Here is a 17,143-nt window from a genome sequence, read left to right on the forward strand (position 1 = left end):
GGTGGAGGTACGGGGTGACCTACAATTGCTATGCCCAGAGATCCCCGCTTACGCAGGAGGAATCCTCAAAGGGCTGAATCCACCAGCTGGCCAGCCATTGTGCAGCTAAGACACTGACCTACCATGCTTATTTTAATACCATTCAAGAAACTAGCCTTTAGAAATGTCTTATTCATAACTTGCTTGCATGGTGGATTTAAATCTAATAAACATTTTAAGGGAAAAACCCCAACCCATGGATGCATGCTCTCAGATTCAGTGGCTAAGGGGCAACTCTTTTGCTGTGTCCCTCCCCAGTCACATGTTGGTGAACTGAGGTGGTTTCACATCACAGGAAACCAGAAGGACAGGCTGTGGAGCGTGGGTGTGAGGGGATCATCACCCTCTGCATGCAGTGGGCCTCAGGTGAAATGGGCACATAGCCAGTGGATCAGCATCTAAGCAGATCAACCAAACAATCCACCACAGGGAGGCTCAATTCCTGAGGAGGCTACCAGAACACTGAGAGTGTAGGAGAGTCTACACTTGTGTCCATGGGATTGGGAGGGATGATTCCACTCCATACACTATGAAGCAAACCTGCACAAAGCCTGTTTGCTTGGGCTTTGGCCATTGTAAAAGATTTGATCCTACAGGCCAAATCATCAGCTGGTGTAAACTGACACAGATCCACTGATCACAATAAAGCTGCATCAGTTGAAACCCACTCAGTGTCTGGGTCTAAATGTTGTAGGAGGCTAATCACAGGTTGTAAATTTCAGGAGACTGACAGTTTTAGGCAGGCATTCACTCAATGTTTTCTTGAGCTTTTCTTAACAAGCTCCTTGCCTATTGACTTCAGTGGGAGTTGAGGATGTTTGGCACCTTGAATGATTGTTCCTTTGTACCGCCGTATATCTGGGGGATTATGTCTGCTCTTTCCTGAAGTAGGAAAAAGTATTTTAGGCTTTGTATATTTTCCTAAATGTGCTGATGCCAATCTTTACCTGCAGCTGAGGACTGCGCAGTGCTGGCTTTGTTCCCCCTTGCTCTTGGGCTGGCTGTGAACCATCAGTTCCCCACTATAATTTGGAGGAACCTGAAGATTGGTCTAAATTAAAATAGCCGACAGCATCCCCTGTGTGCTTATAGAGAAAGTTAGAGTCATTGGGGAGGATGAGGGGGGGCCCTAACCTTCCTCTTGGCCACAGCTTCTGTTCTGTCAGTAGGGATGGGATGGCTTAGGAGTTTGCTCACATCAAAAGAGCCTCCGATGACTGTCATTTCTGGGTACACTGGCTTTTGGCTGTTTTGCATGTGAGTGCACAACTGTTGAACGAAACATTACAAAGTGGAACTCTCCTCAGCAAACTTGGTTCAAATGTTAACTACACAATTGTACAATAAAGATTTTTCTCTGTCTGCTTTGTTTCAGTTCACATGCATTTTCATACCAAGAGCTGCCCCAGAGAAATGGTAAGGCTTTTAAATGACTCTGAATACACTGATATTGTCTCTGTGAGCCACATAGTATGCCCTTGAATCCCACACACAATTTCCATTGAAGTCATTGAGAGCTCTGCCAAGGAATGAAAGTATTATACACCCTCCATAGTGCAATCCTCTTTAAATATTCCAAATTAATTAGCCCTGTTAAAATAAAAACTGTATGGATTTCCCCAGAGCAATGGGTGTAAACTTGATAAAAACAAAATTATACAAAATATTACATTTTTGGCATCAATTGAAAACATACAGGGCCAAATAATCAAAGGATGCTGCAATGGGAGTGTACACAGAAACTAACATCATTGTGTTTTTCCCCACAAAACCTTGCATTTGTGCAAATATATCAAGTAATTGCTCTCTCGCCTACAGTTCGTGTGTACCTTTATCCAACACAGGCATGAAAATCCCCATTGTGCATGCAGGCTTGTGCATGCTCCTTCTGTGCACCCTCCTTTGAAAATGTGGTCCAAAGCATGAAGAAACAAGGAGCCCCTTTTAAATGGATGTAAGGTGGATGAATTTACAGCACCACGGGTTAAACCCTGAAGTTCTTTTCTACTGGCATTTTACCTGAATAAGGGCTGCAGGATTTGTCTCTTAAAGAAAAAAAAAAAAGATGTACAACGCTGGTAAAATTTGCTAGAAAATTGCTTTGTGATGGGCAAAGATGAGCTCAGTGTATGTGTTTTCTGCACCAAACCGAAATATATTTCATAAATCAATAGAGCCCTCATAAAAGTGCATTGGCTGTAGGTCCATCTTTGAAAGAGAATATGCAGCATCATGCGTCTTAAAGTATCAGTTGTTTTCCATTTATACTCATAACTCTTTCTTTTGTAGACCGACGTTATGAGGATGGTGTGAAGCCAAAACATAACTTAAAACAAGTAGCAATTACACAGGTATGGAGGTATCAGGAAATAGATTGTAAGTTCTTTCATGGCATGATTAATTGTATTTTAATTATTATTTTCATGAGATAACAATCAACCTTGTCTAATTATTGTGGTACAATACTGATTTTCCACACTCTAGTCAGATATTCCTTGTAATGACTTGATCCTGCTAGTTGCTGGTTAGTTCCTGGCAGGTTCTGAGTCATCTCGACATCCACTGGAAGTTAATGAGAGTTCAGAGTATTGATGCCTATCTAGAGGCACTGAGCAGGGGATGCAGGAATTTGCTTGTATGACTTGGTGCTGAATATCAAACTGAGAGAAAAACTGCTGGTTTATTAAATTCAACGGGCCTTTTGCCTGAGTAAGGACCATAGGACTTTTCCCAAAGATACATGCCTATGAAAATAAGGTTTACATGTCAGGAATCCTGCAAATGTTGCAATTTAACCTAAATGAGATAATGGGTAAATGTTCTGCATTATAACAGGGAAGATGGACAAGTTTATTTTTTCCTTGAGATATAATAATAATAATAATAATATAGTAATCAATTATATTTGTTCGTGATTGTTTTATAAGTTCTCTCCTGGTCTTCTGCAAACATTTACTTGTTTTAAATCACAACACTCAAGCGGTCTTGTTGTGCCATGTGTCAGACCAAGTAGCACGGGAGTCTTTTAGGAGCTGCTAGGAGAGTTGGTATGCTAACTTTACTAGTCAAGACAAAACTTTGTTGCTTAACTGTAGCTATTGTGGCAAATTGCCAGTACTGTTATGCTGGGTCTCGCTCTTTCTCTTCTTTGGGGAAGGTTCAGGGCGCTATTGCTTGCCTCTGAATTGGTATTTTAATTACCCCACTATTGTCCTTGTGGAGGAGAATGGAGAGGGAGGGACCTGGGCCCACCCTCTTCTCCAGGTCCCAACCCAGGGGCCCTGAGGTTTATGGTGAACCACTTGAACTAGCGGTTCCTTCCCCTGGGCTACTTCCCTCTCCTGCCCTTCAGCTTGTGAAGGGGCTTCTTGCCCTCCTTCTACATAAGCCAGGTGCCCCTTACCTAGGGGTTTTTTTTGATTTCTCAGCCCACCACAGCACTCCTCCAAACTTTCCTTTTGGCTCTCTTCAAAACTGTTCTCTGCTCCAACTCCCACACTGTCTGGCTGAAGCAGGGGGTTTTTATCACATGACTGACTGCTGGTGCTCTAATTGGCTCCAGGTGTTCTAACTGGCTTCAGGTGCTCTAGTTAATCTATAGCAAACCTTCCTCCCCTTGCAGGGAATAAGGCTTCCTGCTAACACTCTCCTGCTGCCCTCTGGCCGTGCTGTATCACACTATCCAGTCTGATAAAATGGTATGCAGAATACTTGTCTCATATGAGCAAGACCTAGTGGATAAATTCCATTCTCAGTTACACAGGTGCAGCTCCATGGAAATTACAGCTATATTATCAGATATGGCAAGTCTGCACACTGGAAAAAATTCTCATTGTCTGAAATCTTGAGCAAAAACTAAGAGTTAGAGCTAAATACTGAAGTCTTTACTTACTGACATTTTTATTTGTTTATAGGCATTTCCATGGGAGCTCTGTAGTCAATGTCCTGACTTAGAGGCAAAATGCAACACTCCTTATTTTAAACATATAAACTAATAATTTTACAAAGGAGCCCTAACTCTGGCCGTGGTCCTATGTAAAAGTTATCTAAAAATTTGCATTTGTTTAAAAACAATATTGGGCCAAATTCTGCTCCCAGTTACACACATGCAACCTTATTTGCTTCCCTTGTTAAACTGGCTAATATTTGTACAGTACTTTCAGCATGTAGAGCCTGATCCTTGGCCCAAGCTAAATCCCTTTTGCAATGCTCCAGCAGAACAAAGGGGACTTAAAACTTCTCTAAAGGTGCAGTTGGGAAGTCTCCTGTCATAGGGGAATCCCCTTTCAGCGTACAACTGGTTATGCCAGCTTTTCTACACGCCTTCATGTAGGGGGTGTTATGGGCTGGGCTGAGATGGGAGTGTACCGTGCCTCAGTGCTCCTGGTCCAGTCCCTAGGAGGCTATTACAGTCAATGTATGTCACATCAGCTCTCTGGCTATGCTTGTGTGTGCATGGACCTCTGCCATCCCCAGGATTGGAGGAGATGGAAATGGTGGGTAGAACCATCTTTGTCTCCCCAGCTGAGTAGCTGTGAGCCTGAGCTCACTGCAGCTGAGGACTGGACCCATTGGGTGCTATCCCAATGCTATTGTTCATTATGTGATGTAGAAAGTAGTTCCTGCAATAACAATCTTTTATGTGGTTTATTAGGTGGTCAGTTACAACTTGAGCAGAAAAGGACAATCAGAAAGAGACTCTTGGAGGACATGGCCACACAGCCCTGTGAATGTCACTGTTAATGGAAGTCCCTGCATTCTTTTCTGGGCAAGGAGGATAATGATTAAATTTAAAAATCATACACAGCTGGACTTGACAGAGAAGACATTTGGCATTCACGCAACTGTGGATGTTGGAGATTCTAACTGCAGTGAAGACAGTGCAATGTAAGACTACATCCCTACTCCATGGCGGCATCAGGCACTGGCGGGGATGCTAATTAATTCTTGGGGCACAGCCTATTGTAATGTGGGATGGAGCTACAGTGCTCCAATGGCACAATGCCTCCTGAGAATTCCCCCTGTTACAGTGGGGGAAAGACTCATTTTCTTTAATCCTTTAAGGGGGTGGCTGGCATCCTCTTTCCTGTGTGGCCAGCCAGCTCTGCTTGTGAGGGTTGAGTCCTCACCCCATATGCTCTGCCCTCTCCCCATGCCTTTTTGGAAAGTGGCTGGCCAGGGTGAGGAGCAGCCTCTGCACTGCCTTGAATGCAGGGACTGTGATTCTCAGCAGCCTTTATACTAGCTGTGCAAGGGTGGTAGAGAGTGATCATGTAAGGTCTGGCCATCATTCAACCCTTAATCTGTGACATTTACTCACATGGAGTAGTTCCTTAGTCCACACATAGTCCTATTAAAGTCTATGGGATTGCACCATTGTGTAAAATGCTATTCAGCATAAGGGTGGAAGAATCACACCTTTAATGAGCAAAGGCAAGTAAAGCTGTGTGTGGCTATATGATGCCACACAGCAGTAATATTACAACTTAGCTGCTATATAGCACTTTCCAGCTGTAGAGCTCAAAGCACTTTCCAAAGAAGGTAAGAGTAATTGTCCCCATTTTACAAATGGAAACCTGAGGCACAGAGAGGTGACTTGTGGTCACCCAGCAGGCCAATGGCAGATCAAGGAATTGAATCCACATTTCCTAAGTGCCCTCACCACTGGGCCACGGTAGCTAAAATAATTCAGTTTTCAACAAGTGCCAAATTAATACAGCAAAATCCACGTATGCTATTGAGTAGAGGATGCATAACTATGCTGAAAGCCAGTTGTTGTTCTCAATAATCAGAATCTGACTCATGAATGAGCTGTATTGTGGAAGGGAAAGAGAAATGAGGAAGAAATAATGTTAGTTTTCATAATAAAAGAAGTGATACATTTCAAAACAATAAGCCTGTCTGCTAGTGCAGACCTAGAAACCTCCTAATGTACACGGAACATTTCAGTAAAGGTCGTGTCCCACTAGAACACTGCACAAATGTGAAACGGTTTGAAAGGCAATGCACAGTTTTACAGTTCTACATAGTACTTCAAAAAAAATCAGTGATTTAAAATTATTCACGTGTTCAGCATTTTCAAATGGAATCAAAATAGCTGGTCTTGCTTTACAGTGACTAAAGAAATAAATACAAAACAAAATCATGTAACTTTCTATCAATCTTAGATACTTGCCTTAGTGCCTGGGTGCGTCACAGTTGTTAGTGTCTTTATTCTCACAACAAACCTGGACTGTAAGGTCAGTTTAAAGTCCTTTGTTGTTATAAAATAAAAATATTTGGAAAATTAACTGGTCAACAAATAAAATAACAATAGGCTACTAGAATATAGAGCCTTCTGCCTCAGATCTCATGGAAAAACCTGCTGGAAAGGGCCAGGAGATAAAATTTACAAGATGTGTTTCCTGTTACTGTTGGCTACTGTCTAAATCAATAAAAAAAAATCACTTTATTCTAGCCAGCATTAGGAGATGTATGTCAAAGTGTTATGTAACCTTTCTGACCAAATCCTTGCAGTCTCTGCTGGAATCCTGCTATATACTAACAGAAAGCCTTTTTGGTCCATGTGCTTCTGTCAATCTTTAAGTATTAACTCAATTCCCTGCATGTGAAAATCCATGCTGTGCAGATTGGAAAATAGATAATCAGATTCCTGAATCAGGATTAGCCTCACAGGAATTGCCAAATAGAAACCTTGGGCCAGATCCTGAGATGCACTGTTTCCACTTGGTGCTGCTGAGGAGAGCAGGGGAAAGGATGGAAGCTCCCTTTCTGCTCCTCTGATTTTGGGCCCAAGGGCTGCTCTAAATTTTGCAGGCTGCAGATAAGGCAAAGTTCTATGTACTCTACCTCATCCCCTCCCATTCTAGCCAGGCTCTTTTATCCCTACTTTGTTAAGAGAATCGTCTGATCTGCCTTTAGATCAGCACAAAGCAGCTGGACCTATAACCAAGGATTTGGCCTTTTATGTGTCTGGATGTACTATATGTGTAACACAAACACAGAGATAGATTGTTGTATGCACAGAGTCCTGTCCAGGCACTGAATTTAATGTGAGGTTCAACTGTGTGGTATAATCAGATCGGCACAATTTATGTCTGATTTTGGCGTAATTTAAGCAAGTGAGGGTCTGAAATCCTCCTCCTTGCTCACTGGACCCAATTTCAGGATAGTGAGTTAAGTGACCTTTGAAGAAATTAGCTCTGCACTTGAAACCCATCCAGTCTTGAGCCAGTATTAAATTGTCTGACTAATCATGCTTTTAATTTCCCTCCACCATAAGTTCTAAAGTGACGTAAGTGTGTGCATGATAATTAATTGTGTAACAATATCTAATCATAGATATAGAAAAGCACAATGTTATGTCAACAATGAAAGTCAGTTACACAGATGGTTTCTAAGATGCAAAATAGTATCATTAAATAAAAAATCTGTATGCCACAGAGTGATAAAATGTTGGATCTGTTATCTTGTGAGAAAGTAGAAAGATGGTACTTGGAGCAATATTTACATAATCATACTGATTTTAAGGCTCTATTTTAAAATTGACCTAACAATGCTTCTTACCATGGTAAGCCACAGCTGTCCTCACTGATTGGACAATAAGCTGGATAGAGCTCTGCTACAATCAACATCTTTAAGCTGATTCAGTAATGTTGTATAAATGCAACACTTTGAACTCAGCTATCATATGGGTTTGTAATACTCTAGCAACGTCTGTGAGACAAAGAATGGGTTATATTATTGCATTAATGAAATACTTTTATCTGAGATACAAACGTGATAGATGCCTAATAAATATATATAGATCTGTGAAGGAACATATATATCTCATCTGACTGTGCTTTAGGTACGCTGATGTTGAAGTCAATGGGATTTAACTACACGCTTAAAGGTAAGCATGTGTTTAAGTGCTTTCCTGGTGTGAAATCCAGACCCCTCTCAAGGCAACAGCAAAATCCCCATTGACTTCACGGGGACCAGTATTCCATCCCTTAAATTTTTTTCATTGACTGCAGTGGGATTTGAATAAAGCCTCAAAATACTGTCTGTTGTAATCATGTTTTGCTCTTTTGATGAATGTCAGTTTGTTTGTTTTTTCCTTTAGATTTGCATTTCAACTTGACATTGTTTTCTTTTTGATCTAGGCTTTCACTTAAGTTTGGTGACATGGACAACCTCAAGGGGCTTGTTATTAGGTAGGTTTACAAGATAAGGATAAAGACACTTATTAGATTATCAAACGTTAATATCTACTGAATGACTTGCAATACAAGGTGTCTGGGAAATTAACTGTGAGAAGGATTATGTATCAGCAAGGGTTGTGAGTCAGATTTGTTAATTACATAGTGAAGTATAAAGCAGACAATTATATTTAATGGAGTTTGCCTAGTTAAATACATTTCCTTTTTGTTTTATTTTTCCCCCTATTTTTTTTAGATGAGTGGCCTCACTGCTGCACCGCAGGCTCCTCTCATCTAGGTAGGCGTCCTGATGGTCCACTGCTTCTTGTGACTCAGCCCTCCAGCCAGGTCGTCTACATCCCCAACCCTTCCAGAGTATCAGTGTCTAGGGGCGAAAGTAACTTAAAGGACTTATCAGTACGCTGGAGTCCTGAGCAGGAGGCGTGGCCTCAACTGGAAGAGGCGTGGTCTTTAAATACTCAGGCCCTTTAAATCAAGATTTAAAGGCCCAGGGGCTCCGACTGCGGCTGGGAGCCCTGGGACCTTTAAATCACCCCAGGAGCTACCAGCTGCAGAGTGGCTGGAAGCCCCGGGGCTCAGGAGTGATTTAAAAGGCCCGGGGCTCCAGCCGCCACTACCACAGCGGAGCTCTGGGCCCTTTACATTGCCAACGGAGCCCTGCCACTGCTATCCCAGGGCTCCGGCAGTGAGGCTCGGGCAGCACTTTAAAGGGCCCGGGGCTCCGGCTGCTGCAGGGAGCCCTGGACCCTTTAAATCCTAGCCTGGGGAAGCCGGTCCAGTCTGGCATCGCGTACTGGCTCTTGCCGGCACGCTGTACCGAACTGGCTTACTTTCACCTCTGTCAGTGTCCCCAAAATAGATAGCGTTCAGCAAATCCTACTCATCCTACAATGTCTTCAGTCCCTTCTGGGCTCCTCTTGAATCCTATTCTTCTTTCAGAGTACCAAGTTTCTCCCCAGTTTACACAGCAGAACTCAAATACCCTCAAACAAAACCAAACATTAACTTACTGGTGTCCACCCTGGGCTTGAGCTTTTCATCCAGCTGGCTTCTTCTGAGTTCCCTGTTCCTCTTTCAAACCACTAATCCGTGGTACTATCTCCCTGGAGCCTGACCCCTATCTCAGAGCTCACCTACATGTGGTTTGGAAAACTATATTTACATGGGAGCACAAGCTAGTGGCAATATGATGTTTTCTAATTTACCCCTTGCTTGACTGGGTTAAGTTTTTTTTAACCAGTGGAATTTCTTCCATCTATTTTTACTTTGTTTTCCTCTGCCGATTTGCCTCTTATCAGTCAGCTCCCTGGGCAGCATGTGATCTGTAATAGCAGGGAAGGAAGCAGAATGGATGATATTCTTCTAGTGCTGTTCCATAATTAGGCAGTCAGAAGATGCTCAGGATTTTTGTGACTACCTTGCTCAGCCTGGGACCAGTCCTATGTGACCAATGATCTTCTTCAGCTGCAGCAACAAGGAATCAAAAATTATTTTCCAGACTCGGGTCTCCCATATAGCAAGAAAGAGCCAGATCCTTCTCTAGTGTAAATTGGCATAGATCTGTCAACTTCAATGAGTCCTGTATGGCTGTTCTGCATGCTGGATTCAACAGTATATGCCCTCACTTTTGCAACTTTACTAATTCTCTCTTTTTAAAAAAAATTATTTTCAGATTTTTATTGATAAAGAGTTATTACAAGCTGTCTGTTCAGAACTGGTTTCGTTTATGCAGAATACAGCTGCTTTACAACCATTCTGTGCAAGCAACATTTAACGCAACCAGAATATATGCTCCAGCAAGTTATTCCTATCATTGCGAACATGTGAGCAGCTTGCAGAGGTATGATGCACTCCTGATGCCCAGCTCCGCAAATGATGTGTCCAGGCTCTGGGAAGTCACTTTTATCGATTTCCAGGTAATAAGATGAAGTTAAGCGAAGAAAATGTCACAGGTGTGCTGACTGGCACCTCTAGGCCTTGGTGCCAAGAAAACGGTGACATACTATAAGCAGTTTATAGGATCTCCAGAGATGGATCAAAGAGTAGAAATCGAACAGAAAAGAAGATTTAAAGTCTTGTGCTTAACTTCATGTTAAGGGAGATGAAGGGCTGCATGGGTTTGGTATCTAATTTCTTCTTAGGGGTATACGTCAGCATAACACATAAGAGTGTCACCTTCTGCTCTACATCTCTGTACCTTTGTTCCTTGTGTATTTGGCAATTGGGCTCTTAAGGCCAACTTCAGAAGAGCCTTCATTGAGCACTGTCAGCACGTCTCCAGCTGTCCTTGCATACCGTCAGTCAGCTGGGAAAGAAAGGGCCTGCAGCTCCAGCTGACCACCAGTCAGCTGGGAAAGGAAGTTAAGTGTTCCATAACCCAATATTCTGTGAATAGATCACACCTGGGTCCATTTGTGAGGTCAGTCAAGGCGGATTTTTTACAACAGTCATTGACCCCATCTCCTTATCAGAATTAGGGGAGATAAGAGGCCAAAGCTAACAGCTCACCCAGGAATGGACCCTTCAGCTAAGAAGGAGCAAAATAAATAAATAGAGTATGGGTAAGAGGGGGAAGATGAGGGTAGCTACAAAAGAGGGGTAGGTCTTTAAAACTCCAGAGCAATCTGAGACAGGCAGCCAATCCCATCTGTCTTCTCTATGCACGATTGCACAGCAGATTTACTTCATCCTAGAGTTAAAGTAACTCTCACTTGTTTGCAGCCATAGGTGAAATTTATAGTCTGTGGGCCAAATTCAGACCACATCTGAATGCAAAATTGCTTATTTCAGTGGAGTTGCATCCACATAGACAGGACTGAATCTGGTCCCGCAATCTAATTATTAGAGGTAGGCAACTGTCAGTGTTTTCTTGGTCATTTTTTGGATGCCTGTGTCCGTGTTTGTATAATCAGAAACAGGGAAACTATTGATTCCTTCCAAACAATGTAAACTAGAGTGATCAAGCTCACAGTTAAATTTGACTTGGCTCTCGAAAGTGATCACAGAACAAACAGATTGTTTAAAATCAAACTGCAAATCCTTTGGGCCCCAGATCCAAGAGGATTAGAATTACTGACTGTTTCTAAAACATTGACATGAATAAACTGAGTGAATCAAATCCAGCCAGTGCTGCTAGATACATTTTTTAATATGTAAACATTGGCTTAAAAATTCTTACTTAGCAGTAGGAGCAAAATCATGAACTGCCCCCTAACCAAGAAAGTGAGGATTTTTTATATAAATCCTTTTACTCTCTTAACAGATTCAAGGCTTTAACATTGAAGGAGGACAGTTTGCTTATGCCAAAGATTGTGCATCCTTTTTTTCACCAGCAATTCTGATGGGCTTGATTATGTCACTGGTTCTGCTTCTAGTCCTGGCCTATGCTCTCCATATGTTGATCCACCTGAAGTCTCTTGATAGGCATTATGAAAGCAAAGCCTCTCCTGCCTATTTTGCACAAATGAAAGACAGTGACATGGTAGATGAAAAAGAACCACTGAGAAGCAATGGAAATGAGTCCTATGAACTTAGAAGTCAACAGTTCTGTAAAGTCTATATTTAGAAGAGTGTGTCTCTTTCTGGCTATTGGTATTTTCTTTCTGCTATTCTGTCCTGTTTAGTTGTACAGTAGCTAAAAATGTTCACCAAATGATTTATTTGATTAAAGAAAAAATAAATATATCAGACTGCTTGTTTAGCCATTCTCTGGCTTATTGCTTGAGACCCAGTTAAAAGATGTCTTGGAAATCAGAACAATAGAAAAATCTCCCATGGGAGTGAGGGAATGAACATGGTTAGCGTCTGCTCTCATATTACAAAAACAATTCATTACAGCCACCTTACAAACACTGAACAGAGGAATTGGTAACAGAACCTTAGGGTTAAATAAAGATTAATAATTAATATTAAGATGAATAATATCTCCTAACTCATCTCCTCAAAGGCTGAGTTTTTTCCTTGCACTGTATTTTTTATTGGTCTGTTCATTGGTCTGTTTATTGGTCTGTATTAAGTGTCCCTGGCAAAACAGCTTCCTTCCTTTCCTTAGAAAGTATATGCAACAGTATAAATAGATTCCACCCATTAGAAGTCTTTGCTGATTCTCATCTTAAGTTTTTCTTGTCTTAATTTTGTTCAGTTATTTCTAGTTTTATTCCCCTTGTGCCATCATGAAAATCCTTCTCCTCCTTTATACTCTCCACATACATAAAGACCATTTTGATATCATCCACCTCCCCAGTGAAATGGTGATGGATCTTTGGAACTGTGGCATCTCAAATGTTTTTGTATGTTTTGGCATGAGACTTACTTTGTTGAGGTGCTGGTGGAGCTGTAGACATCTGGCCATAGACTTTCCCATACTTCACCTGCTGAGCTTTATGCCAAGAGAGAGAGTATGGGTTTTACACACTTTAATTCTAGGCTAATTTTTTTGCAACTAAATCCTGTCAGTCTCCCATGCAAGACATTGAAGTCACAGCTACATGGTGGTTCTACACCTGAAAATACATATAAAGTATGTTGGCTGGAAGCCACCAGCAGGCAAGGGGTATTTAGAAACAAGACATAATTTTCACTTCTCCCTCCTGTGGGAGATTAAAATTTCATCTTGTTAACAAGCCTATCAATTGACATTGCCAGGGTTAGAGAACCCAAAATTAGTCTTAATTTTGCTCTTGCTCTCAGCAAGAAGGAAGGTGATAATGAGCTACCTATGTTACTACTGGGCCAAAGTTAATCCTAAAAGAATATTTTGGCAAAACTTTTGCAAACCCAGATTTAGTAACCAACCCTCTTTTTAATCTTAGAGAAAAGAAGCTAATCAATAGAATATGATCTTTCCAAACTGTAGTTAAACATGAATGTATTTTAGGGTTCCTTGCACTCACGGAGATATGTCCTAAACTCCTGTTGGGAGTGCATTGCAGTTAGACAATTCATCAGGCCCAGCAACAGAGAGACGTGCTGGTGAAGTCATTCTGGAGCAAGTGGTTCACTGAGTGAGGTACTTCAAAAAGATCCTTGTTGAACAATAAGCAGGAGTAAGTGACAGACTGTAAAGCTGCCCTCTAGGCTGCCAAAGCACACTCTCACTGATGAAGATGATCCAGTCCTGTAAGACAAAAATCTGGATTTGCACAGTCAGTCTGAGAGTTGCAGTCAGAGCATTTTGAGTGTGTCATATAAACAACATTTTAGAACAATTAGGACATTCTGAAACAAGCAAACTTGATCAAAATTAATTGGTTGCTTAAAAATGGGCTGAACTGGCACAAACTTCCAGTCTGCCCATCCAACATTTGCTTAAGATCAAGTTTTAGTACAATGAAGAAACAACTTATATTTGTTAAAACAAATACATATTAATACTACCATTCTTTGTTTTGTTTCAAACATGATTTGCAGATCATATCAGGCGTATTACTTGGTACAGAGCATTAAACATAAAAACATGTTGCTTTTTTGTAAGTTTATTTCATACCTTCAGCAGAAGAAAAGGTCAAATGTAGAAACTGACCCAACTCCTTTTGAAGTCAATGGAAAGGCTTTCATTGTCTTCAGTGGATGTGGGATAAGGCCCACAGTTAGTACATTCAGTTGTCACTATCTGAGTCAATAGTTACACTGAATTAAATGGCTCAGCAAATTAATATCAGTCATATGTTTTATCTGCTCTAGTTTAATCTTTACATAAATGCATCCACAAATCTGGAAGGATTCACTTATGCAGAAGTCTAAGGGAGTTCAGGTGATGTGTAAACTATTGTTATTTGTGGAAAATTCATCACCTAATGTCATTGGAATTTTATATAGATACCTAACGGAATAATCAAAGTGGAGATAACCAAGGTCAGCAATATATAGATATGGGTCCATTAATTAGCCAGTGGCACCCAAAGGCTGTAGACTGCAAAGTTTTGACTTGAAGCATTCACTTTTTAGATTCCATGCACAATGATCAGATGAGGAGCTTTACACTTAACAAAGTACTAGAGATCAGTATTTATTGGAATGTATTGGCCCTTCAGATCCGCAACCAACTCTGTTTCATGCCTGATTTTGTAAAGAGTGGTTTTAGTAATAAACCCAACATATTTATTTAGATGTATAGAGAATTATTTTAGAAACATCTATCTCAAGCACCTTAGTCCAATTAGCCACCCTCCCCAACAAACTACCACCAGATAAAGCAGTTTCTTCTAACCACAAAACCAGACAATACCAGCCACAGATGAAACCATACCTAGCCAATGCCCCTGGACTCACAAATGCCAATTCTTATCATGCCTCTCACTACAATAGGATTGGTAAATAGATGGGTCTCACAGCACGCTTTGGAGGTCAATAGATTAGGATTGTTTTGGAACTAAGGTGGGGAGGAAGTTCCAAAATTGAGGACTCCCCAAGGAAAATGCCCTAGCTAGCATCTCCTTCACTCTTAAAACCACTGGGGCTCCAGCAAGACTACATCAGCCACACCTGTGAGAATATTGCCCAGGGGAAAGGCAGTCCCTCAAGTGGACTTGGGGTTTATGTTAATAATAGCGTTTTGTTTAGCTGTGTTCAAGTGCACATTACAAGGAAGGATCCATTTGATCTCACTGCCCCTGTTCCGTATTAAAAGAGGGTCACTGGTAAAAAGTGTCCTTATGAGCCACTTTTCATTAACAAAATCAATCTTGGTTCTTGGGTTCCAGATGTCTACCTTGCTTTGTTTAGATTCAACATCATATGCAGTGTAAGGAGTATAGACTTATTATGGGGAACTGGTCAGCCTTTAAGATGACTGCTCATATCCTCCACCCTGAGCCCTCAAAGGTTCTGGAACCTATGTTACTTGTTAAAAGAAATAATCAATACAGAAGTCAACTTTCCTTCAAAAACCACTAGCACTCCTATTTGGGCACCAGTTACTGGAGGACTATAGAGCAGTTCTATGGGCCACCATTAGGTGGGTCACAGTGTTCCTTCTTTTATTTACCTTGGGGACTCCTTAGGTTCTGAACCCTAATGTCTGGGAAAGAAACATCTAAAAACACACATTTTCAATTCCTCTGCTGTATACTGGTAGTGTAGGAGGGTATCATTCTTGAAGTGCTGACTGTTGCTTCAGATCCTTTCCTTTTCTTTCATGAGCCTGATCAGAGCTGTAAGGCATCTCTTGATTTTTGCTATTGTTTAATCTATAGTGTTTCTCTCAGGATTTAGGTGACATACCACAATTGCCTGCACTATTGGATTGCAGTCCCTTAAATAAATTGTGTTTAAAAAGCTAATGTTCATGGTTGGTTTGGTTTTTAAAGGTACACATTTCAAGTTTCTAGGGTTGCCAGTTTTGGTTGGATGTATTCCTGGAGGCTATATCACATGCCATGATCTTTAATTAAAGATTAATCTTTAATTCCTGGAGATATCAGGACAATCCGGGAGATTTGGCAACCCCAATTTCAACAGTATTAGTGCAGGTTTGGCATACTCTGCACAAAGCTCTGTCTAATCTCACAAAGCTGTCCTTTTGTCAGAAACAAGAGGCCGCAGCTGCAGGAGATGTAAAATGGCAAAGCTCCCAACTACCTTTAAAGTGACTCTATTAGCTTTGCAAAGGAGCAAATAGCTCCTTAAAAACACGTCACTCTGAATTGCACGGAGCCACTCATTACTTTCTCTGGGTCTTGTGCTTCACTGACTGTGTTATCATTGAGTATCCTACAGGAGAATGGGGTGGGTGGAGTTCTTGGGAAGCACTGATGGAAACTCCCTCTTGATTTGGTAATTTGAATTCATCTCTCTTAATTAACACTGTGGTTATTTTACTAGTTTACCTGAAGATTTTGATTTTTTTTTCATACAAAACAGGGAGTGATTCCGATCTCTCTGTCCGTCCATCTTTGTCAAGGTTTTGTACAGCACTCATTGTTGTAATAACTAAGGATAGAGAAGGGGTCACTTCATCCACCGGTAAAATGTAGCCACCTCTGCCTTGCAATGTAGCAGCTGTTCAACAGCACAAAGCAAAGCAATAATCAGTGATGACTATCATTGTCTTTTTGAACAGAAAAGGAATTTCTGGTAGAAGAATGTAATTTCCAAGTAGGAAATTGACCACAATGCTCAGGTGAATCCCCCTATTCTTGTGAAAAGTACCATTGATCCCAATATCTGCAACTGGTCAGGACTCTGGTTTTACATCATCTGTAAACCAACACCTCCAGCAGCACTAAACCCATGCTGATGCTTTGGTTCAATAGTGACTGGGGGGGGGGGGGAAGTTCACCTATCAGCATCATTCTGTGACATCTGAGGATGCCATGGAAGTCTCACTTCTCAATACTGACCCATCCCGCAGGCCAGTAACAGCTTAAACAGTTGAAGAGATATTACGGCAATTCATCATTGCCAGCAACCAGCTGGTATCAGCATTAGAGAAGTTACTGCCAGGAGAGAGTGCAGGGCAAGGTGGAACCCATCCATTCACAAATACCTGGGATAGAATTTTAGGATGGAAATTCATGGCACAGTTGAGAATTAAGTGTAGAAACAGAACTCGTAGGGGCCTTGTATGCTATCGGCATCTAAACCAACATGACCTCCTTCCAAGCTGGTTAGCATTCAAGATTCCCCAAAAGCCTGGCGCACCGGGAATTCAACCCTTCCAGGTGCTGCCACCTGTGAAGCCCTGATTCCCCTCACAGTGCCACTGACTTAGGGGTGCCGCTTGGCTGGGTTTTGTTTAGCCTTGCTGGTTTCCGGTAAAAAGATTTACTGTGCCATTTTTTCTGCCACTTGGGACCAGTGTTCACTGTAAGTTGTGCACATATGTGGCTATGCAGTGATCTTGTTACTACTGTACACATCACACGGATGAGAGCATGGTCAGCATCTGGGGCCTAATCTGC

At 41.5% G+C, this 17,143-nt stretch overlaps 2 protein-coding genes across 5 annotated transcripts in view; one reads left to right on the top strand and one right to left on the bottom strand.

Annotated features, from left to right (window-relative positions):
- Positions 1 to 15,176, top strand: part of LOC127047026 (V-type proton ATPase subunit S1-like protein) — a 31,726-nt gene extending 16,550 nt beyond the window's left edge. For 2 of the 4 annotated variants that reach the window (XM_050944839.1, XM_050944840.1), the window contains 6 exons: positions 1,415 to 1,455; positions 2,329 to 2,390; positions 4,694 to 4,926; positions 8,187 to 8,237; positions 9,916 to 10,159; positions 11,506 to 15,176. In XM_050944839.1, the coding sequence (XP_050800796.1) occupies positions 1,415 to 1,455; positions 2,329 to 2,390; positions 4,694 to 4,926; positions 8,187 to 8,237; positions 9,916 to 10,159; positions 11,506 to 11,808 (934 nt within the window). In that variant the 3' untranslated portion in view covers positions 11,809 to 15,176. The remainder of the gene's footprint in view (positions 1 to 1,414; positions 1,456 to 2,328; positions 2,391 to 4,693; positions 4,927 to 8,186; positions 8,238 to 9,915; positions 10,160 to 11,505) is intronic. The other 2 variants (XM_050944842.1, XM_050944841.1) reach the window with 2 other exon arrangements.
- Positions 1 to 17,143, bottom strand: part of SSBP2 (single stranded DNA binding protein 2) — a 548,369-nt gene that overhangs the window by 488,715 nt on the left and 42,511 nt on the right. The gene's annotated exons all lie outside the window — the stretch shown is intronic.

The sequence above is a fragment of the Gopherus flavomarginatus genome, chromosome 3 (assembly GCF_025201925.1).
Source record: "Gopherus flavomarginatus isolate rGopFla2 chromosome 3, rGopFla2.mat.asm, whole genome shotgun sequence".
NCBI classification, from domain to species: Eukaryota; Metazoa; Chordata; order Testudines; family Testudinidae; genus Gopherus; species Gopherus flavomarginatus.